General features: G+C 54.4%; 1 protein-coding gene across 1 annotated transcript in view; it reads right to left on the bottom strand.

Annotated features, from left to right (window-relative positions):
- The window catches only part of LOC140715731 (uncharacterized), a 41,080-nt gene extending 17,396 nt beyond the window's left edge, over positions 1-23,684 (bottom strand). Inside the window, exons 1-4 of the mRNA XM_073028102.1 lie at positions 22,774-23,684; positions 13,533-13,730; positions 8,759-9,811; positions 8,061-8,176 (exon numbers count right to left, since the gene is read on the bottom strand). Of these exons, the coding sequence (XP_072884203.1) occupies positions 8,061-8,176; positions 8,759-9,811; positions 13,533-13,730; positions 22,774-22,951 (1,545 nt within the window). The 5' untranslated portion in view covers positions 22,952-23,684. The remainder of the gene's footprint in view (positions 1-8,060; positions 8,177-8,758; positions 9,812-13,532; positions 13,731-22,773) is intronic.
- Between the last annotated feature and the right edge of the window lie 232 nt (positions 23,685-23,916).

Below are 23,916 nucleotides of genomic sequence, written 5' to 3'. Positions count from 1 at the left end.
TTGTCATCCCAAGTCCCTCTGTTCCATTGCGCTCCCTAGTGCTCTGCCATTCATAGGATGAGTGCTTTTCCGGTTTCACTTCCCAAAATGCATCACCCGAGGGATTTGGGATTACAAGTGCATACTTGTTTGAAAGTGTACTGAAATCCGGGTAAGCCCCGGTGAAGAGTCTCGGCCCGAAACATTGACTGCTTATTCCCCTCCATAGATGCTGCCTGACCAGCTGAGCTCCTCCAGCATTTTAGACCACAATAGATAGGAGCAGAATTAGGGCCACTCAGCCCATCTTGTTTTTCAATCATGGCAGATTTTTACCAACCCGTCTCGAGATTTCCAGCATCCGAACACAAGAATCTCTTGTGCATTTTTTAAAAATCCACTTGCCGTTCCGCAGCCTGTTTCCCTAACTGATCGAAATCCCCCGCGATCTACGACAACATTCTTCACTATCAACAACAGGTCCTGATTTTGGTGATGAAGCCCTTTCCGTATCCAAATTAGTTAAATCATCATCATCGACCATAAGATATAGGAGCAGAATTAGGCCATTTGGCCCATCTAGTCTGCTCTGCCATTTCATCATGGCTGATCCAATTTTCCTCTCAGCCCCAATCTCCTGCCTTCTCCCCGTATCCCTTCCTACCCTAACTAATCAACCTCTGCCTTAAGTATGCCAAAGCACTCGGTCTCCACAACTGCCTGTGGAAATGAATTCCACAGATTCACCACCCTCTGGTTAAAGAGATTCCCCCTCATCATTCTAAAAGGACTCACCTCTATTCTGAAGCTGTGTCCTCTGGTTTTGGACTCTCCCAGCACAGGAAACATCCTCTCCACATCCACTCTATGAAGGCTTTTCACCATTCAATGAGATCCCCTTTCATTTTTCTGAATTCCAGTGAGCACAGGCCCCGACCCATCACTCTCCTCACATGACAAGCCCTTCTGAACCTCCTTTGAACCCTCTCCAATGTCAGCACATCCTTTTTTCAGATAATGGACCCAAAACTTCTCACAATCCTCATAGCAAAGCCTCAGCATTACATCAAAAACACAAAATGCTGGCGGAACTCAGCAGGCCAGACGGCATCCACGGGAGGAGGTAGTGACGACGTTTCAGGCCGAAACCCTTCATCAGGAATGAATTAACATGGGATGGTCGAGGGGGGATAAGAAGTGGGGGGAGGGATGAAGTAGAGAGCTGGGAAGTGATAGGCTGGAGGGAAATGGGCTAGGGGGAAGGTGGAGAATTATGGGAAATAAAAGAGAAAGAAAGGTAGGGCTGGGGAGAGCCCACCCTGTCTCCTGCAAAACTCCCCTACACGACTCCTTTGTCCATTCATCCCCCCCCATCCCTCCCCACCGACCTCCCTCCGGGCACTCATCCCTGCAGATGGAAGAAGTGCTACACCTGCCCCCACACTTCTTCCCTCACCACCATCCCAGGCCCCAGACAGTCCTTTCAGGTGAGGCACCACTTCACATGCGAGTCAACTGGGGTGATGTACTGTATCCGGTGCTCCCGATGTGGCCATTTATACATTGGGGAGACCTGCCGCAGACTGGGAGACCGTTTCGCCGAACACCGGCGCTCGGTCCTCCAGCAGTGGCGGGATCTCCCTGTGGCCACACACTTCAATCCCACAGACCACTCCCACTCCGATATGTCTGTCCATGGCCTCCTCTACCGTCAAGATGAGGCCACACGCAGGTCGATGGAGCAATACCTTATCTCCCGCCTAGGTAGCCTCCTACCTGCCGGCATGATCATCCAACTCACAGACCTCCGTTGATACCCCTGTCCCTCCTTACCCCATCCCTATCTATAATTTCAGTCTGGTTCTCTTTCTCTCTCTTTTTCCCCCTCACTATAATCTCCCTCCAGCCCTACATTTTATAACCTAGTCCTCTTGAAACGAATGCTGACTTTGCATTTGCCTTAGCGGGATCTCCCAGTGGCCACACATTTTAATTCCACGTCCCATTCCCATTCTGATATGTCTATCCATGGCCTCCTCTACTGTCAAGATGAAGCCACACTCAGGTTGGAGGAACAACACCTCATATACCGGCTGGGTAGCCTCCAACCTGATGGCATGAACATTGACTTCTCTACCTTCCGTTAATGCCCCTCCTCCCCTTCTTACCCCATCCCCTTTTTTCCTCTCTCTGCCCGTCACTCTGCCTGTTCTCCATCTCCCTCTGGTGCTCCTCTCCCCCTTTCTTTCTCCCGAGGCCTCCCGTCCTGTGGTGAACTCCATATACCTGTCTGGACTGCTCCTGTGGCTCCTCCCACAGACCCCTGTCTGGACTGCTCCTGTGGCTCCTCCCACAGACCCCTGTCTGGACTGCTCCTGTGGCTCCTCCCACAGACCCCTGTATAAAGGCGATTGAGGTCTGAGCCCGGCCTCATTCTCCAGGATGTAGTGTTGTTCATTCTTCCAGTCAATAAAAGCCGATATCTCGCTTCTTACGTCTCAGAGTGAGTTATTGATGGTGCATCACATCCCATGATCCTTTCCCTTCTCCAGCTCTGTATCACTTTCGCCAATCACCTTTCCAGCTCTCAGCTTCATCCCACCCCCTCCGGTCTTCTCCTATCATTTCGCATTTCACCCTCCCCCTCCTACTTTCTAATCTCTTACTATCTCTCCTTTCAGTTAGTCCTGACGAAGGGTCTCAGCCTGAAACGTCGACAGTGCTTCTCCCTATAGATGCTGCCTGGCCTGCTGTGTTCTGCCAGCATTTTGTGTGTGTTGCTTGAATTTCCGGCATCTGCAGATTTCCTCGTGTTTGCGTTTGCCTTCCTCCACCACAGACTCAACCTGCAGCTTAACCTTTAGGGAACCCTGCACAAAAATCACCTTTGCACCTCAGAATTTTGTATTTTCTCTCCATTTAGAAAATATTCTACTCTTCTATTCCCTCTACTGAAGTGCCTGACGATACACTTCCCGACACTGTATTCCATCTGCCTCATCACTGTGGGCCGTGTCTTATGATGTGGGCGATCGTGGGCTTGCATCTGTCTTTAATCTAACGAGTTCGAATAAGCTCTTCTGTCTCTCCGTCCTTTGATGTGACTCATGAATACCACGCGCTGTCGACCGTGACTCTTCCTTCCATCGGCTTTCCCCGTCCCTGCAAGATGTTTGAGCTTCTCCTTCCTCGGTTCCAGCTGCCGTTTCCCGATCGATGATATCAGCCCTCTCTTTACTCTGGCTCTCTGCAGCGCTTCCCGGGTTGCTAACCAGTCCTTCCACGGTATTTTCATCATTCGGGTCTTCCCCCGTTTTGCTTTGATACTGTCTAACATTTGCTTCCATGCATTAGTGCGGAGTGAACGTAGCACCCCACCACTCGGAGTTCTGTACATATTGAAGCTCTCTTGGTCTTCAGTACCTTGCTCGAACGTGGATTTTGCAATCCCAATCCTCCTTCTAATTTCAACATCAGCCCCACCGTCCGATGTTATCGAGCTCCCTAAGTAATACCACGTCTGTTTTGTCGCTCCGTTGCCCACTTTCAGCTCAGATTATTGTTCAAATGGTCAACGATTGCAGCGTGCTGCTGTGCAGAGGGACCTGGGAGTGCTTGTGTACGAATCACAAAAGGTTGGTTTGCTGGTGCAGCAGGCTATCGAGAAGGCAGATGGGGTGTTGGCCTTCAGTGTCAGAGGGACTGAATTTAAGAGCAGGGAGGTTATGCTGCAACTGTACAGGGTACTGGTGAGGGCACAGCTGGAGTACTCTCCCCCCTTGAGGAAGGATATACTGGCTTTGGAGGCAGTGCGGAGGAGGTTCACCAGGTTGATTCCAGAGATCAGGGGGTTAGACCATGAGTCGCCTGGGATCATAATTGCTGGACTTCAGAAGGATGAGAGGAGATCTTATCGAAACGTATAAAATTATGAAAGGGTTGGATAAGACAGAGGCAGGAAAGTTGCTTCCACTGGTAAGCGAGACTAGAACTAGGGGACACAGCCTCAGGATTCGGAGGAGTAGATTTAGGACAGAGATGAGGAGGAACTGCTTTTCCCAGAGAGTGGTGAATCTGTGGAATTCTCTGCCCAGTGAAGCAGTGGAGGCTACCACAGTAAATATAGTTAAAACAAGGTTGGATAGATTTTTGCAGAGTAGGAGAATTAAGGGTCATGGGGGAAAGGCAGGTAGGTGGAGATGAGTCCGTGGCCAGATCAGCCATGATCTAACTGAATGGCGGATCAGGTTCGACGGGCAAGATGGCCGACTCCTGCCCTATTTCTTAAGTTCTTGCGTTCACATTTCCATATTCCTTTCTTCTTTGTGTCAACCACTGCATTCAGTCTTCTGCACTTTCTTCGACGACTGTACCCAGTATTTCTTGGGGCTGCTCTAGCTATCGCCACCGTTGCCTGTGTATTGTCGATTGTTCAAATTATCATGCCTGGAATACTGCAAATTCTCTTAGAATCTTCTTGCGAGAGATCACACCCCTGTCTGACCCCACCTCCCTTAATCTGGACTCAATCACTTGTCTCATTTTCAACTCTCGTTCCTGCTCTTCATTCTCAAAGCAAATTTCTGATGACCAAGGGCTGAAGGCTTTCTATAAATTCTTCCTGTCTCCCCTCTGGTATAACTGCTGAAGCATCGGCGCAGGGTGTATGATAAGTCCTGGGTGTCAGTATCTCTGAGGACCTGACCTGGACCCAGCACATCGATGCAGCTACAAAGAAGGCACGGCAGTGGCTATATTTCATCGGGAGTTTGAGGAGGTTTGGTTTGTCACCAAAAAACATTTGAAAATGTCTACAGATGTACTGTGGAGAGCATTCTAACTGGCTGCATCACCGACTGGTATTGGGGTGGGGGCTACTGCACAGGATCGAAGTAAGCTGCAGAGATTTGTAAAGTTAGTCAGCTCGTCATGGGCCCTAGTCACCAGAGTACCAAGGAGCGATGCCTCAAAAAGACAACTTCCATCATTAAGGACCCCATCACCCAGGTCATGTCCTGTTCTCATTAGGGAGGAGGTACAGAAGCCTGAAGGCGCACACTCAACGATTCAGGAACTGCTTCTTCCCATCTGCCGTCCAATTTCTGAACGGATATTGAACCCATGAACACTAACTCACTACTTTTTTTATTTCTATTTTTGCACTACTACTTAATTTAACTATTTAGTATACATCCATACTAATTCCCAGTTCTGTTTCTCTGCTATTACGCTTTGCAATGTGCTGCTGCCACAAAGACACCAAACTTCACGACGTTAAACCTGACTCTGATTTATAAGATAGCAATATTGGACAAGCGGCCCAACACCGGTCACTGCAGCACACCACGGGTCACCAGCCTCCATTTCGTGAAGCAAGCTTCCGACATCTACCCTCTGATCCAGTGCTGGATTCTCAGAACCAGCTCTCCCTGCATTCCGTAGGCCCAACCTTCCAGAACAGTCCACCTTGAGGACCCTTGCAGGTCCAAAATAGACAACATCCTGTGTCGTTCCCTCATCTACCTCGCCGCCCCTCCCTGCTCGCTCCTTTCTGACCTTACCCTGGTGTGGTGCTCCCTCCTCGCTGCCCCTCCCACAGCGGGGCGCTCATTCCTAACCCTCTTGGAAAAAAGTTGAATTTCCCCATGGGGATGAATAAAGTATCTATCTATCTATCTATCTATCTATCTATCTTCCTGCAGGACCGCGTGTGCCCTAACTACCATCAATCTCACCGCTCCCCGTACCGTCCGGCACTCCCTCTCAGCGCCTCCTGCCAGGTGGAGATCCCTCACCAACCCTCCTGTCATGTGGAGATCCCTCTCAGCGCCTCCTGCCAGGTGGAGATCCCTCACCAACCCTCCTGTCATGTGGAGATCCCTCTCAGCGCCTCCTGCCAGGTGGAGATCCCTCACCAACCCTCCTGTCATGTGGAGATCCCTCACCAACCCTCCTGCCAGGTGGAGATCCCTCACCAACCCTCCTGTCATGTGGAGATCCCTCACCAAGCCTCCTGTCATGTGGAGATCCCTCACCATCCCTCCTGTCATGTGGAGATCCCTCACCAACCCTCCTGCCAGGTGGAGATACCTCACCAACCCTCCTGTCAGGTGAAGATCCCTCACCAAGCCTCCTGCCAGGTGGAGATCCCTCACCAACCCTCCTGTCATGTGGAGATCCCTCACCAACCCTCCTGCCAGGTGGAGATCCCTCACCAACCCTCCTGTCATGTGGAGATCCCTCACCAACCCTCCTGTCATGTGGGGATCCCTCACCAACCCTCCTGTCATGTGGAGATCCCTCACCAACCCTCCTGTCATGTGGAGATCCCTCACCAACCCTCCTGCCAGGTGGAGATCCCTCACCAACCCTCCTGTCATGTGGAGATCCCTCACCAACCCTCCTGCCAGGTGGAGATCCCTCACCAACCCTCCTGTCATGTGGAGATCCCTCACCAACCCTCCTGCCAGGTGGAGATCCCTCACCAACCCTCCTGTCATGTGGAGATCCCTCACCAACCCTCCTGCCAGGTGGAGATCCCTCACCAACCCTCCTGTCATGTGGAGATCCCTCACCAACCCTCCTGCCAGGTGGAGATCCCTCACCAAGCCTCCTGTCAGGTGGAGCTTCTGCAGCCCCCGTCCCATAGCACCAGGCTCCCTCAGCGCTGGGCTCCTTCAGCACCCCTCTCTCTGTGTGATGCTCTCTCACCATTCTTCCCGCCGTGCGGAGATCCCTCACTGTTCATCCTGCTGAGATCCCTCACCGTCCATCCTGCCGAGATCCTTCACTGTCCATCCTGCCATCTGGAGATCCCTCACTGCCCACCCTGCTGTGCGGAGATCCCTCACCGCCCACCCTGCTGTGCGAAGATCCCTCACCGCCCATCCTGCCGTGCGGAGATCCCTCACCGCCCACCCTGCTGTGTGGAGATCCCTCACCATCCATCCTGCTGTGTGGAGATCCCTCACCATCCACCCTGCCATCTGGAGATCCCTCACTGCCACCCTGCTGTGCGGAGATCCCTCACTGTCCATCCAGCTGTCTGGAGATCCCTCACTGTCCACCCTGCTGTGTAGAGATCCCTCACTGTCCATCCTGTTGTGTAGAGATCCCTCACTGTCCATCCTGTTGTGTAGAGATCCCTCACTGCCCACCCTGCTGTGTAGAGATCCCTCACTGTCCATCCTGTTGTGTAGAGATCCCTCACTGTCCATCCTGTTGTGTAGAGATCCCTCACTGCCCACCCTGTTGTGTAGAGATCCCTCACTGTCCATCCTGTTGTGTAGAGATCCCTCACTGCCCACCCTGCTGTGTAGAGATCCCTCACTGTCCACCCTGCTGTGTAGAGATCCCTCACTGCCCACCCTGCTGTGTAGAGATCCCTCACTGTCCATCCTGTTGTGTAGAGATCCCTCACTGCCCACCCTGCTGTGTAGAGATCCCTCACTGCCCACCCTGCTGTGTAGAGATCCCTCACTGTCCACCCTGTTGTGTAGAGATCCCTCACTGCCCACCCTGCTGTGTAGAGATCCCTCACTGCCCACCCTGTTGTGTAGAGATCCCTCACTGCCCACCCTGTTGTGTAGAGATCCCTCACCATCCATCCAGCTGTCTGGAGATCCCTCACTGTCCATCCTGTTGTGTAGAGATCCCTCACTGCCCACCCTGTTGTGTAGAGATCCCTCACCATCCATCCAGCTGTCTGGAGATCCCTCACTGCCAATCCTGCCATGTGGAGATCCCTCACTGTCCACTCTGCCATGCGAAGATCTTTCACTAATCCTCCCGCAGTGGGGAGATCCCTCACCATCATTCATCCAGTGTGGAGCTCCCTCACCACCCATCCAACAATGTAGAGCTCCCTCCCCACCCTGCTGGCTCACTCAACGCTGGGCCCTTCGGCACGGTCTGGGCGTTTGAGTGGCCAGAAGAGGTGACGAGGCTCTGGACGAAGGAGGGTATGGGGATTTTGGAGGGGGGGGGGGTGGTGTTGGTAGGATTCAGACAGGGCTGGAACTCTGGGGAAGGGATCCTTCAATGGTTTGTGAAGAGAGGGTGAGTGGAGGGAGGTTACTCACCCGAAATGCCTCGGAGTCCATTCCCTCATCCCCCACATTGTTACGACTCAGGTCCAGCCACTGGATGTTCGGCAGGTGGGCAAAATCCGCGGAGGAGACGGTGGTGATGTTGTTGTCTGTGGGAGAGAGAGATTGGGGGGGGGGGGGGAGGAGAGGGTGCGAGTAGAGAGGGAGAGGGGGAGGGAAGAGAGAGATAAAGGGGGTAGAGGGACATAGGGAGGGAGGTGGAGAGGGGGAAATGGGGACGGAGGAGGAGGGGAGAGGGGGAGAGAGGAGGGGGGGAGAGGGGGAGGGGGAGAGAGGGGAGAGAGGGGAGGGGTGAGGGGGAGAAGAAGGGGAGAGGGAACGAGTAAGAAAGGGAGGGGAGGGGTGAGGGGGAGAAGAAGGGGAGAGGAAACGAGTGAGAAAGGGAGGAGAGGGAAAAGGGAGGAAGAGGAGGAGGGGAGGGAGGAGAGGGAGGATGGGGAGGGGGGGTTGGAGGGAAGGGAGAGGCATTAACAGAGGAGGCTGGCAGAGATCATTGGGCCCCTCATTTTTACCTCTCCCTCACCGTGGCACTCCTTCCTTGTCCACCCCCTTCCATGGTGGGGCACTCCCTCTTCACCACCCATTGCACAGCATGGGGCTCCATCACCACCTTTCCCACAGTGCAGCCCCCCCGCCCCGCGCGCTCCCTCCCTCCCCGTTACCGGATTTACCTGCCAGGTAGAGTGTGTGCAGGGCAGGGTCCGCCAGTTTCGGGATGACCGAGAGCTTGTTTCCAGGGCAGGCGATGGCCCTCTCAGCGAGGATGCACCCGGAGGGGAGCGACGGGATCTTGGATACGCTCTCCAGAGGCGGCAGGAGTTCTGGAGGGAAGGGTACGGGGGCTTTCGTTGCCCTGGGCCTTTTCCCGGGCTCCGCTTCCGGTTTCCTCTTGCCTGCTTCCTTTCTCCCGCCGCCCCCTCTGGGGGGCGTCCCCCACTTCCTGGTGGCTGCACCCGGCTTCCCAGAGGCCACCCCTGCCCCTGTCCCCCTACGGCCGGCCCCACCCTCTTTCCCCGGCCCCGCTTCCATCTTCCTGTGTCCACTCCCCCATTTCTTCTGCCCGACCTCCGGGCTGTGGAGGACTGGGTCTGACTTCCTGAGATCCGCTTGTGGCTTTTTGGAGACCCTCCCCAGCTGGATGCCCGCTTCCAGTTTCCTCGTGCCCAGTTCCTCCTTCCTAGTGCCCACTTCCTGTTCCGTCACACGCGCTTCCTCATTTCTAGCACCCTCCTTCACCTTCCTAACTCCCACTTTGAGTTTCTTTACACCTGCTTCGTGTTTCTTGACACCCAGTGCCTGTTTGCTGATGCCAGGTACCAGTTTCTTGATGCCCAGTGCCTGTTTCTTGATGCCCGCTTCCTGTTTCTTGATGCCTGTTTCCTCTTTCCTAACAACTGCTGCCTCCTTCCTGGTACCCGCCTCTCTCCCCTTGACGCCCACTCTCCCCTCTCGCAGGCCAACCCCGGGATCCCTCAGCCCGGCTCTCTCCAGGATGGGCAGCAGTCCGCCCGCTCCCCAGGATCCCCCCTTTGCCCCCGCTCGCCCCCACTTGGGAGGCCGCGCCCGGTCCACCTTCGGCCGCCCCTCCCCCTCTCCCCGCGGGGCCGACCCGTCTCCGCGTCCCCCCCATCCCTTCGCGCCCTCCACCCGGGCTCCGCTCGGCTTCCGGCCCCTGTTCCCGCCGCGTTTGTCCGCGGAGTCCACGCCAGCGATCTGGGATCCGCCTGGAGCGAGGGGGGGGGGGGTGGTAGGGAGGGAAAGCAGGAAAATGGGGGTCAGCGACACTGATGCAAGCACAGTCCCCCGATCGCCAAGTTGTCATGGCAACACTCCCTCCATCTTGACCACTCCCCCCCCCCCCGGGCCTAGCCCACAGAGACAGCCTCAAAGGAGGCACGCCTCTGTAACCTAGGAGATTCGGATTGTTACTGAACATTAAACTCGGGTGTAAATTGGTGTTTTTCATGTGAGCGCTCTGCGTCGCTGGTGCTGCTACAGGTACGTTTCTCATTGTTCCCGTGTGCGCGCGGACACAGGCCTCCGACAACACACTCGGCCCTGCGCTCAGGGTAGTGTGGATCATGGAGGATGGACCTCCAGGGCCGGAGGAAGTGAGCTCGAGGGAACAGCTTCCAAGTGGAGGGGAAGGGCAGGGATCTGAGATCAGTCTGGAGGTGGGCAGATTTGGGAAGACTGAGATCCTGGAGAATGGGGATCAACGGCCGAGAGAGGGGAATCAGGAGTTATAGAGACGTGGAAGTGTTTTGGGGGAGGGGTGTAGGGGAGGGAGGGGGTCAGAGATGGGGAGGGGTGTAGGGGATGGAAGGGGTCATGATGATGGGTGGTGATGTAGGTGAGGGGGTTATGGAGATGGGGAGGGGTGTAGGTGAGTGTGTTATGGAGATGGGGAGGGGTGTAGGTGAGGGGGTTATGGAGATGGGTAGGGGTTTAGGAGATGGAGGGGGTCATGATGACGGGGAGGGATGTAGGTGAAAGGGTTATGGGGATGGGTAGGAGATTAGGGGGAGGGGGTTATAATGATGGGTGGGGGTGTAGCGGAATGAGTGTGTCATGGAGATGGGGAGGGGTGTAGGTGAGGGGTTTATGGAGATGGGAGGAGTTTAGGAGATGGAAGGGGTTATGACAGGTGGGGTGTAGGGGAATGAGTGTGTAATGGAGATGGGGAGGGGTGTAGGGGATGGAGGGGGTCATGATGACGGGGAGGGGTGTAGGTGAGGGGGTTATGGAGATGGGTAGGAGATTGGGGGGGTTATGATGATGGGTGGTGATGTAGGTGAGGGGGTTATGGAGATGGGGAGGGGTGTAGGTGAGTGTGTTATGGAGATGGGGAGGGGTGTAGGTGAGGGGGTTATGGAGATGGGTAGGAGATTAGGGGGAGGGGTTATGGAGATGGGGAGGGGTGTAGGTGAGGGGTTTATGGAGATGGGAGGAGTTTAGGAGATGGAAGGGGTTATGACAGGTGGGGTGTAGGGGAATGAGTGTGTAATGGAGATGGGGAGGGGTGTAGGGGATGGAGGGGGTCATGATGACGGGGAGGGGTGTAGGTGAGGGGGTTATGGAGATGGGTAGGAGATTGGGGGGGTTATGATGATGGGTGGTGATGTAGGTGAGGGGGTTATGGAGATGGGTGGGAGTTTAGGGGATGGAGGGTGTCATGATGATGGGGAGGGATGTAGGTGAAAGGGTTATGGAGATGGGTAGGAGATTAGGGGGAGGGGTTATGGAGATGGGGAGGGATGTAGGTGAGGGGGTTATGGAGATGGGGAGGGGTGTAGGTGAGGGGGTTATGGAGATGGGGAGGGGTGTAGGTGAGTGTGTTATGGAGATGGGGAGGGGTGTAGGTGAGGGGGTTATGGAGATGGGTAGGAGATTAGGGGGAGGGGTTATGGAGATGGGGAGGGGTGTAGGTGAGGGGGTTATGGAGATGGGGAGGGGTGTAGGTGAGGGGGTTATGGAGATGGGGAGGGGTGTAGGTGAGGGGGTTATGGAGATGGGTGGGAGATTAGGGGATGGAGGGGGTTATGACAGGTGGGGTGTAGGGGAATGAGTATGTCATGGAGATGGGGAGGGGTGTAGGTGAGGGGGTTATGGAGATGGGGAGGGGTGTAGGTGAGGGGGTTATGGAGACGGGGAGGGGTGTAGGTGAGTGTGTTATGGAGATGGGGAGGGGTGTAGGTGAGGGGGTTATGGAGACGGGGAGGGGTGTAGGTGAGGGGGTTATGGAGACGGGGAGGGGTGTAGGTGAGTGTGTTATGGAGACGGGGAGGGGTGTAGGTGAGGGGGTTATGGAGATGGGGAGGGGTGTAGGTGAGGGGGTTATGGAGATGGGGAGGGGTGTAGGTGAGTGTGTTATGGAGATGGGGAGGGGTGTAGGTGGGGGGTTATGGAGATGGGTGGGAGTTTAGGGGGAGGGGTTATGGAGATGGGGAGGGATGTAGGTGAGGGGGTTATGGAGATGGGTGGGAGATTAGGGGATGGAGGGGGGTTATGACAGGTGGGGTGTAGGGGAATGAGTATGTCATGGAGATGGGGAGGGGTGTAGGTGAGGGGGTTATGGAGATGGGGAGGGGTGTAGGTGAGGGGGTTATGGAGATGGGGAGGGATGTAGGTGAAAGGGTTATGGAGATGGGTAGGAGATTAGGGGGAGGGGTTATGGAGATGGGGAGGGGTGTAGGTGAGGGGGTTATGGAGATGGGGAGGGGTGTAGGTGAGGGGGTTATGGAGATGGGGAGGGGTGTAGGTGAGGGGGTTATGGAGATGGGTGGGAGATTAGGGGATGGAGGGGGTTATGACAGGTGGGGTGTAGGGGAATGAGTATGTCATGGAGATGGGGAGGGGTGTAGGTGAGGGGGTTATGGAGATGGGGAGGGGTGTAGGTGAGTGTGTTATGGAGATGGGGAGGGGTGTAGGTGGGGGTTATGGAGATGGGTGGGAGTTTAGGGGGAGGGGTTATGGAGATGGGGAGGGATGTAGGTGAGGGGGTTATGGAGATGGGTGGGAGTTTAGGGAATGGAGGGGGTTATGACAGGTGGGGTGTAGGGGAATGAGTATGTCATGGAGATGGGGAGGGGTGTAGGTGAGGGGGTTATGGAGATGGGTGGGAGTTTAGGGGATGGAGGGGGTTATGACAGGTGGGGTGTAGGGGAATGAGTATGTCATGGAGATGGGGAGGGGTGTAGGTGAGGGGGTTATGGAGATGGGTGGGAGTTTAGGGGATGGAGGGTGTCATGATGATGGGGAGGGATGTAGGTGAAAGGGTTATGGAGATGGGTAGGAGATTAGGGGGAGGGGTTATGGAGATGGGGAGGGATGTAGGTGAGGGGGTTATGGAGATGGGGAGGGATGTAGGTGAGGGGGTTATGGAGATGGGTGGGAGATTAGGGAATGGAGGGGGTTATGACAGGTGGGGTGTAGGGGAATGAGTATGTCATGGAGATGGGGAGGGGTGAGGGTGAGGGGGTTATGGAGATGGGGAGGGGTGTAGGTGAGGGGGTTATGGAGATGGGGAGGGGTGTAGGTGAGGGGGTTATGGAGATGGGTGGGAGTTTAGGGGATGGAGGGGGTTATGACAGGTGGGGTGTAGGGGAATGAGTATGTCATGGAGATGGGGAGGGGTGAGGGTGAGGGGGTTATGGAGATGGGGAGGGGTGTAGGTGAGGGGTTATGGAGATGGGGAGGGGTGTAGGTGAGGGGGTTATGGAGATGGGGAGGGGTGTAGGTGAGGGGTTATGGAGATGGGGAGGGGTGTAGGTGAGGGGGTTATGGAGATGGGGAGGGGTGTAGGTGAGGGGGTTATGGAGATGGGGAGGGGTGTAGGTGAGGGGTTATGGAGATGGGGAGGGGTGTAGGTGAGGGGGTTATGGAGATGGGTGGGAGTTTAGGGAATGGAGGGAGTAATGATGACGGCGGGGGGGGTGGGGTTACCTGGTTCACCGCTCACTGGACACACGGGACAACACCTCCCCGGCGGGACGCGGGCCCCCGCACAGCTGACCTCCAAGCACTCGGTCCGCTCGCAGACGGCCGTCCCCCCCGTCTGGCAGGCGCAGACAAGGCATGGCTCTGGCGTCCAGATGGCCCCTGGGTACAGGAGGATGCTGCCAACGGCGCAGGCCCGGCTGGCTGGAAAGCAGAGAGGCAGCGAGAGAGAAAGAGCAGCTGGAGTCATCACTCTCCGCACTGCACTGCAAGATCCCAGTGCCCTACCCCTCCTCACCGCCCACCCGCCGATTCCCATCGCAGACACATCCCTACCCCACTCTCCCTCGTATCCAGTTTTCACAGCTGCACCGTAGAAAGCACCCTAATGGATACATCACGGCTTCGCACAGTAACCGCTCGGCCCGCGACCGCGAGAACCACAGAGACTCGCGGACACAGCTCGGCCCGTCACGGAAACCAGCCTCCCCTCTGTGGAGTATCTTCCGGTGACTGACCATTTTAATTCCCATTCCTATTCCGACATGTCGATCCACGGCCTCCTCTTGTGCCACCCTTGGGGCAGTGCAGCAATGCCTTGTGGGTCACCTGGCGGCCTGAATATCGAGTTCTCCTTCTTGTAAAAAAAAACATTTCTCCCTCCCTCTCCCCTCTTCTCCCTCCCTCTCCCCTCTTCTACCTGCCTCTCCCCTCCTCACGGAGAAGTATAGCATAGAAACAGGCCATCCAGTCCAAGCCAAAACCATCTGAACTTCCTACTCCCATTGGCCTACACTGGGACCACAGCCCTCCTCACTTCTCCCATCCGGGTACCTGTCCAAACTTCTCATAAACATTGAAACGGAGCTCACATGCACCACTTGTGCTGGCAGCTCGTTCCACACTCTCACCACCCTCGGAGTAATGACGTTTACCCTCATGTTCTCCTTAAGTTCTCACCTTTCACCTGTAACCCATGACCTCAGTGGTAACCCAACCTCTGGAAAAAGCCAGCTTGCACTTACCCTATCTATACCCCTCATAATTTTGTATACCTCTATCAAATCTCCCCTCAATCTGCGTTCTAAAGAATACAGTCCTAACCTATTCAACCTTTCCCTATAACTCAGGTCCTCCAGACCCGGCAACATCCTTGTAAATTTTCTCTGTTCTCTTTCAAACTTATTTACATCTTTCCTGTAGGTAGGTGACCAAAACTGCACACTGTACTCCAAATTAGGCCTCACCAACATGTATTCAACTTCAGCATAATATCTCCTGCACTCAGAACATTGATTTATGAAGTCCAATATGCCAAAAGCTTTCTTTATGTAACATGCCGTAAGGTTTCACTGATAATGTAATGGTTTCTCTGTAGCAGCAATGTTTGGGCTATGACTGGAGATAACGGGATTTGGAATGCTGCTGTTCTTTCTGGTGAGTCTGGAAGAGAGATTTTCATGGCCTTTTGCCGGGGAGAGATGAGGAGAGAAGACGTGAATGGAGAGAGTTGGTAGACCGCCAGATGGGGTGGACTTGGAGCGAGGGTCCGAAGGGCAGCGACAATCGGAGGAGGTCGATGGTGGACAATCGGCTTATCAGTGAGCTCCAACATTGCACAACAGACTGTTTCTTAAGATTGGGCCCTTTGTCTTTATATCGTTTTCTTTACTAACCATATAGTCAAAGTAATAATTATAAAACTTAATTGTTTAGTCGCATATTGTGTACTGTTTATTATTTCAGGGTGTTGATTTGTAACAGGGGACTCATCGCGCAGCATCCATCCAAACGAGATTCTTAAGTTTGGCCGGACGGGAGGGCTATCACCCCCTAAATTAAGCCGCTAGCTGTAGCGAGAGTTACATTTACAACTCTATCTACCCGTGATGCCACTTCCAATGATTTATGGATCTGCATTTCCAGATCTCTTTGTTCAACCACACTCCTCAATGCCCTACCGTTCACTGTGTCAGACCGACCTTGGCCAGTCCTACCGAAGTGCAAAACCTCTCACTTGTCTGCACTAAATTCCATCGGCCTTTTCTCAGCCCATTTTTTCCAGCTGCTGCAGATTGATTGACCAGCCTTGGCAGTCTTCCTCACTGTTCACTGCACCTCCAAATCAGGCCTCACCAACGTCTTACTCAACTGCAACATAACATCTCCTCTCCTCTACTCCATACATTGATTTGTGAAGTCCACAGCACCAAAAACTTGCTTTACAACCCTATCTACCTGCGATGCCACCGTCAACGGATTATGGACCTGTATTCCCAGATCCCTTTGCTCTACCGCACCCCTCGGTGTCTGACCACTCACTGTGCAAAACCCCGCAATTCTCTGTCTTAAATTCCATCTGCCGTTTTCCAGCTAACTTTTCCAGCTGATGCAAATCTCCAATGCATCACCGATAGCCTTTCTCGCTACACCCTCGATCTTGGTGTCATCCGCAAATTGGCTGATCCAGTTCACCGCATTATCACCCAGATCAGTGATATAGACGACCAACAACAACGGACCCAGCACCGATCCCTGAGGCACACCGGTAGTCACAGGCCTCCAGTCAGAGAGGCAATCATCTGCTGCCACTCTCTGGCTTCTCCCACAAAGCCAACGTCTAATCCAATTTACTGCCTCATCCTGAATGCCGAGCGACTGAACCTTCTTGACCAGCCTCCCGTGTGGGACCTTGTCAAGTGCCTTGCCATGTTCATGTAGACAACATCCACTGCCTTGCCTTCATCCACTTTCCTGGTAACTTCCTCGAAAAACTACATAAGATTCATTACACGTGACCTACTCCCCCCCCCCCCCCCACCAGTCCGTGTCTATCCAAATACTTGTGTATCTGATCCCTTAGACCACCTTCCAATAACTTCCCCACAACTGAACTCTTGAACTCAACTTCTTCATTTCCTTTCTTCAAACAGCAGAACAACGTTGGCTATCCTCCAACCCTCTGGTACCTCCCTTGTCACTGAGGATGATTTAAATATCTCTGCTAGGGCCCCAGCAATTTCAGGACTTGCCTTGTCAGGCCCTGGGGATTTATCCACCCTGATTTAGTCAGGGTAGCAAACACCTCCTCCTTTGTAATCTGTACAAGTTGATACTGCTTTCCCTCACTGCTATAGACTCTGTATCCATATCCCAAGTAAATTCAGATGCACAGAGTGCATTGAAGATCTGCCCCCACCTGTTTTGGCTCCATACATGGATCACTATTCTGGTCTTCCAGAGGACCAATTTTGTCCCTGGCAATCCTTTTGCTCTTAACATATCTTAATCCATTGGATTCTCCTTCACCTGGTCTGCTAAGGCAACCTCATGTCTTCCATGAGCCCTCCTGATTTCTTTCTCAAATGTCCTCTTGCATTTCTCACACCCCAATAGGACCTCCTGCCTGCCTATACCTGCTAGGTACCTCCTTTTTTCTCCTAATCAGGGCCTCAATATCTCTTGAAAACCAAGATTCCCTGCACTTGTTATCTTTACCTTTTATTCTGACAGGAACATACAAGCTTTGTACTCTCAAAATTTCACTTTTGAAGTCCTCCCACTTTCCAAGCGCACCTTTGCCAGAAAACAGCCTGTCCCGATCCACGCTTGCCAGATCATTTCTGATACCATCAAAATTGGCCTCTCTCCAATCTGGAATCTCAACCCAAGGACTGGACCTGTCTCTTTGCATATTTACTTTGAAACTAGTGGCATTGCGGTCACTGGATGCAAAGTGTTCCCCTGCACAAGCGTCTGTCACCTGCCCCGTCTCGTTCCCTAGCAGCAGATCCAGCATCACACTCTCTCTTGTTGGGACTTCTATGTACTGATGAAGGAAAGATTCCTGAACACATTTAATAAACTCTATCCCATCTAGTCCTTTTACAGTATGGGAGTCCCAGTCAATATGTGGAAAGTTAAAATCACCCACTATAACAATTCTATGTGTCCTACAACAGTCTGCAATCTCTGTACAAACGTGTTCCTCTAAATCCCTAGGATTTGCTGTGTGCTCTGTAATTCTGGCCTCATTAACGTGATCATACCTTTCTTATTTCTCAGTTCCACCCAGAATACTTCACTAGTTGAGTTCTCCAGTCTGTCCTGTGATATTTTCTCTGACTAATACCACCACCCCACCTCCTTTAATCCGTCCTGCTCTGTCATGTCTAAAACAAGGGAACCCCAGGATATTGAGCTGCCAGTCCTGCCCCTCCTGTAAGCCAAGTCTCACTGATGGCCACAACGTCATAATTCCAGGTGTCGATCCATACCCTGAGCTCATCTGCCTTTCCTACCATACTTCTTGAATTGAAACATACACAGCTCAGGACACTAGTCACACCATGCTCAACCTTCTGACTACTGACCTTGTCTGAGGTCTTTCCAACATCTGCCTCCACAACCTCTCCACTAACAGTTCTGGCACCCTGGTTCCCACCCCCTGCAACTCTAGTTCAAACCCCACCATGCAGCATTAACAAACTGGGATATTAGTCCCCCTCCAGTTCAGGTGCAAACCGACCCTTCTATACAGGTCCCACCTTCCCTGGAGGAGGACCCAATGATCCAAAATCTCCTACACAACTCCTTATAATCACCAACTGGATAACCTTCCTCGTTCTGGCCTCACTAGCCCGTGGCACAGATAGCAATCCTGAGATCACAGCCCTGGAGATCCTGCCCTTTATCTTAGCACCTACTGTAACTCCCTACGCAGAACCTCGTCACTTGTCTTAACCATGTAATTGGTATCTACACAGACCACAACCTCTGGCTGGTCACCCTCCCACTCACGAACGCCAGGGATTTGATCCGAGATGTCCCAGACCCTGGCACCCAGGAGGCAGCAAACCATCCGGGAATTTTGTTCATTCCCCTAATTAATGAATCCCCAATCAGCACAGAGTGCCTCTTCTCCGCTCTTCCCTTCTGAGTCACAGAGGCAGACTCAGTGCCAGAGACACAACCAGTGTGATTCTCCTCTGTCAGGTCATCCCCCCCGACAGTATCCAAGGTGTTGTTGAGGGGGATGGCCACTGGCTGTCTAACCCCTTCCCCCTCTTGTCAGCCAGTTTCCTGTGTCCTGCGCCTACCCTCTCGATATGTCCTACCTATCACCCCCTCAGCCTCCCGAATGATGCGGAGTTCACCCAGTTCCAGCTCCCTAACGTGGATTGCTAGAAGCTGCGGCTGGATGCACTTCCCGCAGTTGTAGTCGCCAGGGAAGCTGGGGGTCTCCCTGCTTCCCCACGTCCCGCAAGAGGAGCGTTCCACTGTCCTGCCTAGCTGAGCAGATAATAAAGAAACTTTGCCTCGAGTCTCTCTTTGTTTGCTCTTGCTGAAACAGGCTGCCGTAAGAGCGGACAGGGCTAGAGGCTTCAGCTCTTCGCGGGTTCAGCGAAGGGAGGTTTCTTCGCTAAAGCCTCAAGATCACCAGTCTAGCTCTGACCACTCTCCTCTCCTATCAGATTCCCTCCTTTCCCACCCACCTGGCTTCACCCATCACCTTCTTGCTCTCCCGCTTCCTCCCTCTCTGCCTTTTTACCCTGGCACCCTCCCCCCACTTCCTTCCCAGCCCCGAGGAAGGGTCGGCCCCAAACACCGGCTGCTTACTTCCCGAGCTACCCGCTGAGCTCCTGCCGCACTTCCCACTGCTCCCAGTAAAGCAGCCGGGAAAAATCGGGAATGGGAATTAAAATGCCTGGCCACTGGGAAGTCCCACTTCTGGCAGATCAGGGGCAACGTGTTAGTGGTGTGTAAAATGATACACGGAGTGGGTAGCCAGGGGTGTTTTCCCAGGGCAGGAACAGCCAATACCAGAGGGGGTGAAATTTAAGGTGATTGGAGGGAAGTGTGGGTGGGGGATGCCAGAGTCTGGGTATTTTTTTTAATCTGCACAGAGAGTGGTGTCAGCCAGATACAGTAGGGATTTTTAATATTGGGCACAGCCTCAATTTTTAATATCGAGGTTACTGTGGGGCTATTTCAGCTCGGGGCGTCAAAGTTCGGAGTCCAAATCCAACGACTTCTGTAAGGAATCTCCCCGTGAATGCTTGGGTTTCATGTGGGTGCTCCGGTTTCCTCCCACAGTCCACAGACACACCGGTTGGTTGGTTAACTGGTCGTTGTAAATTATCCTGTGATTAGGCCAGGGTTAAATCGAGGGAGGGGCGCGGTTCGAAGAGCTGTATCCCCGCTGTATCTCGAAAGACAAGAAACTCCTGGACAGGCACATGGATGATAGAAAAATGGAGGCCATGCAGGGTTAGATTGATCGCAGAGTCGGTTAAAAGGTGGGACAAAGGGCTTGTTCTATGTTCCTGTTACACCTGAGAACTAACCCTTTACGATTCCAGCACGAGCCTCCCAAATCCCTCTGGAGGAGGTCAAAATCACCCACACATCAGATGGAGACCTTGCCTCAGGACGTCAAGTACTGGGAGGGGAGGGGGGAGCTGGGCCTGAGGGGGGAACCGGATGAGGGAGGTTGGAGCTAGAGAGGGGATGGATGAAGGGCGAGGGGGGTTGGCGACAGAGGCCGCGGGGTGGGGAGTGGACACCCAAGAGGCTCTGGACTGATAGGACCAGCAGAGAGCGGTCAGCACTGCCCATGTCCCCCCCCTCCCTCCATCCCGTCCGTCCGCACGGTGGGTAAACGGCCAGCGACACTGCCACCCTGGCCATTCCCTCCCCTGCTTTCTGGGAGAGGGATCAGGCACTCGAAAGGCCGGGGGAACCAGCTTCAAGAAGAGCTTTATATTTATTAACGTTTTAATGCGAGACAGCAGGGAGCAGGCCCTCTGGAGCACGTTGCCCAGAAATCCAGCGACCCCTCCCCCGGTTAACCCTAACCTAACCACAGGACAAGTTACCAGGATTAACTAATCAGCACGACTTTGGACTGGGGGAGGAAACTGGAGCACCAGGAGACGAACAGAGACTCCTTACAGACGACGCCGGGATTGAACTCCGAGCCCCAATACCCTGAGCTGTGATAGATTGCTCCCTTACCCCCTTCTCCCCTCTATTCCCCACCTCTCCCTCTCTTTGCCCACATTCTCCCCGTCTCCCCGTTGTCTCTCTCCCACACCCTCGCATGCTTCCCCCCACCCCACCTCCTCTCTGTGTGACTGTCCTCTCTTTGTCTACACTTTCTGTTCCTGGTCCCTCATCACTCCTCCCTCCCTATCTCACACTCTCGCTCTGCCCTTCCCCACCTGTCCACCCCTCTCTCACTGCCCTCCTCCCCGTCTCTCCCCTTTCTGTGCCCCCTGCTCCCCATCTCTCTCTCTTTCCGTCTCCCTGTCTCTCTCCCTCTCTGTCTCCCCGTCTCTCTAACTCGCTCTCGCTCCCTCTCCCTTCCCCTCCCCCTCACTCCCCATTCTCCACTTCCACCCCTCTCCCCCTCTACCCCCTCCCTCTCTCTCCCTTGTTGCCCACTCTCTCCTTTATCATTCTCTCTCTCCCCCTCTACCCATCACACTGTTTCTCTCCCTGTCCGTCTCTCACTCTGCCTGTTCCCATCTCTGTCTCTCTTTCTCTGTCCCTGTCTATCCATCTCCCCATCTTTCTCTCTGTCCCTCTGATGCACCATCAATAACTCTTGGAGACGTGAGGCGAGATATCGGCTTTTATTGGCTGGAAGAAAGAACAAGCAGCAAATGACCACCACACTACATCCTGGAGACTGAGCCGGAGCTGCGTCTCCAATCGCCTTTATACCGGGGTCCGTGGGAGGAGCCACAGGAGCAGTCAGCAGGGGGGGGCGTGTCCAGACAGGTATATGTAGTTCACCACACCCTCACTCTCCCTGTTCCCATCTTTCTCTGTCTCTCACTCCCCCTCTACCCATCTCTTTCTCTCTCGCTCTCAGTCTCCATCACTCTCCGTCTGTCTCTCCCCCTCTGCTTTTCTCTCTCTCTCCCTGTCCCACTCTCCCTTTCTGCCCTCTGTTTCCCTGTCTCTCTCCATCTCTATCGCTCTCCCATTCTCTCTCCCTCCCTTTGTCTTTCCCGTGTGTGTGTGTGTGTGTGTGTGTGTGTGTGTGTGTGTGTCTGTGTGTGTGTGTGTGTGTATGTGTGTGTGTGTGTGTGTGTGAGTGTGTGTGTGTGTGTGTGTGTGTGTGTGTGTGTGTGCGTGTGTGCGTGTGCGTGTGCGTGTGCGTGTGCGTGTGTGCGTGTGCGTGCGTGTGTGTGTGTGTGCGTGTGCGTGTGTGCGTGTGCGTGCGTGTGCGTGTGTGTGTGCGTGTGTGTGCGTGTGCGACTCTCCCTCTGTGGATCTGGACCCGTGTACCCCTACTCCCAACTGCTCCAGGCAGTGTTCCCGCCCGAGCCCCCAGACTGCCCGTCTTCCCAGGGTACGTCCGCGCCTGGGTTTCCCTGGAGAGCAAAATTGAGGGCCGTCCAGGACCCATGGGAGACACGGGGGCCCCAGTGTGTCCTGGACAGTGATGGCAACGTTTAAACTTAAACACATGTGAAGGGGCGAGGCACAGAATCTGATTTCAGAGAGACGGGTCCCCAGCATGTGAGGGGAGAGAGCAAAACAGGGCCACAGAACAGCCAGACACACTCACTCTCACACACACACACACACTCACACTCACACTCACACTCAGATTAAATCTGTGTCTCTCCCTGTCCGTGTGTGGGTGGAGAGAGGGGACAGAGGGGGGAGGAGTGGAAGGCAGCGGGATGGGGAGAGAGAAATGGAGAGTGAGGAGGGGTAAAGGGTGGGAGGGGTGAGAGGGAGGGGAGGGAGGGGAGAGAGGGAGGGGAGAGAGGAAGGGGAGAGAGGGAGGGGTGAGAGGGAGGGGAGAGAGGGAGGGAAGAGGGAGGGAAGAGGGTGAGTTGGGGTGGGGAGATGGAGAGGCGGGGAGAGAGAGAGGGGGGGCGGCTGACGGGTTGGTATAGAGAGAAGTTGGGTGCATGGAGGGGAAGGAGTGTGGGTGGCAAAAGCGTGGTAAGGGGAGGATGGAGGGAAAGGGGGCGAGGGAGAAGAGAGGTATTTAGAACAGCTGTGTGGTACAGGTACTGCAGCCCACTCGGCCCCTCGATCCCACAGTGCTATCCCACAGGGTTGCTCCCAAGCCACAGCTCTCAGACTGCGGATGATCCTCGATCTGACCAGCCTCCTCTTCACCCTCAACCCCTCCCCCCCCGCCAAACCCCTCTATCCACCTCCCTCTGCGGCCCGAACCAGGAACGTTTGTCCCGGACTGCTGCGAGAGAAGCGGACCTACCTATCGGGGTCCCACGGTGAAGGGTCCGCACCGGCCCGCTGGCTTCCGCGAGCTTCCGCGCGGGGCGAGGGACGGCGGCGGCGCTCTGTGGGGTGAGGCGTCGCTGGATCCCGGCGTCGTTGGCACAGGTCAGGGAGACGAGCCCCAACAGAGGCACGACCACTGCCCACCAGCACATCTCCGCTGCCTCCTCTCTCACTCCTTCCTCCCTTCCTGCTCTCGTCACCCTCTCACCTGTCTGTCAGTCCGTATCTGCCCTCTGTGGGTGTCTGAAACCCTCACTAACTCTTCTAGTCCTCTCACTCACTCTGCACGCACTCTCCCCGCACGCTGTCTTTCCCCCTCTCTGTCTCCCTTTCTATCTCTCTCTCGCTTCCCCCTCACTCTCCCTCCTTCACTGTCACTCCCTCTTTCTCCGTCTCCCCTAATCTCACCCTTTCACTGCCCCCTCCCTCTTTCTCACTCGCTCAGTTTCTCTCTCACACACACACACATTTTCTTTCTCTCTCCCTCAGACCCTCTACCTCTCCTTTCCCACTGATCTCCCCTCTCTTTCTCTCTCCACCCCACCACACTCTTCCCCCTCTCCCTCCTCAGCCCTTCCCTCCAGCCCCCACCAACCTCAGCAGCCAGCAGAACCCGAGACCCAGGCCTCTTTCCGACCCTTCCGCCACCCCCGAAGGCCCTCCAAACTTGCGGGAGAGAGAGAAAACCGCTGGCAGACCGGCCCCGGGACGTTGCAAGGACGCAGAGAGCGAGAGGGGAGAAAGAAAAACTCACTCCGAGCAAGGGGTGTGACGAGAGGAGAATGTCGGCCAGACTCTCTTCAGACCTGAGGCCTCAGGCCTAAGCCTTGATGAAAGGACTTTCTGTACCCTCGAATGCTTCCCTCACACAGGTAGCTCTCAACAGGCCACAGGCGAACAATGATCCCTTTTCACCGGCAGTTAACGAGGCCACAAAACCTGAAGAGAAGGAAAAACAAAATAATAAATAGAATTCATTCAGTGTGTCGGAGGACCGGGAAGGAACTTGACCTTGGCCGCCTCATCTCCAGCTGTGATTGGACCGAAATAACTCACCAATAGAAAATGAAGATGAGAGCCGAAGGGGGTGAGGCCGAAACATCGTAGGACACGCACA

Source organism: Hemitrygon akajei, chromosome 24, assembly GCF_048418815.1.
Source record: "Hemitrygon akajei chromosome 24, sHemAka1.3, whole genome shotgun sequence".
NCBI classification, from domain to species: domain Eukaryota; kingdom Metazoa; phylum Chordata; class Chondrichthyes; order Myliobatiformes; family Dasyatidae; genus Hemitrygon; species Hemitrygon akajei.
This window is presented reverse-complemented; position numbering and strand designations above follow the sequence as displayed.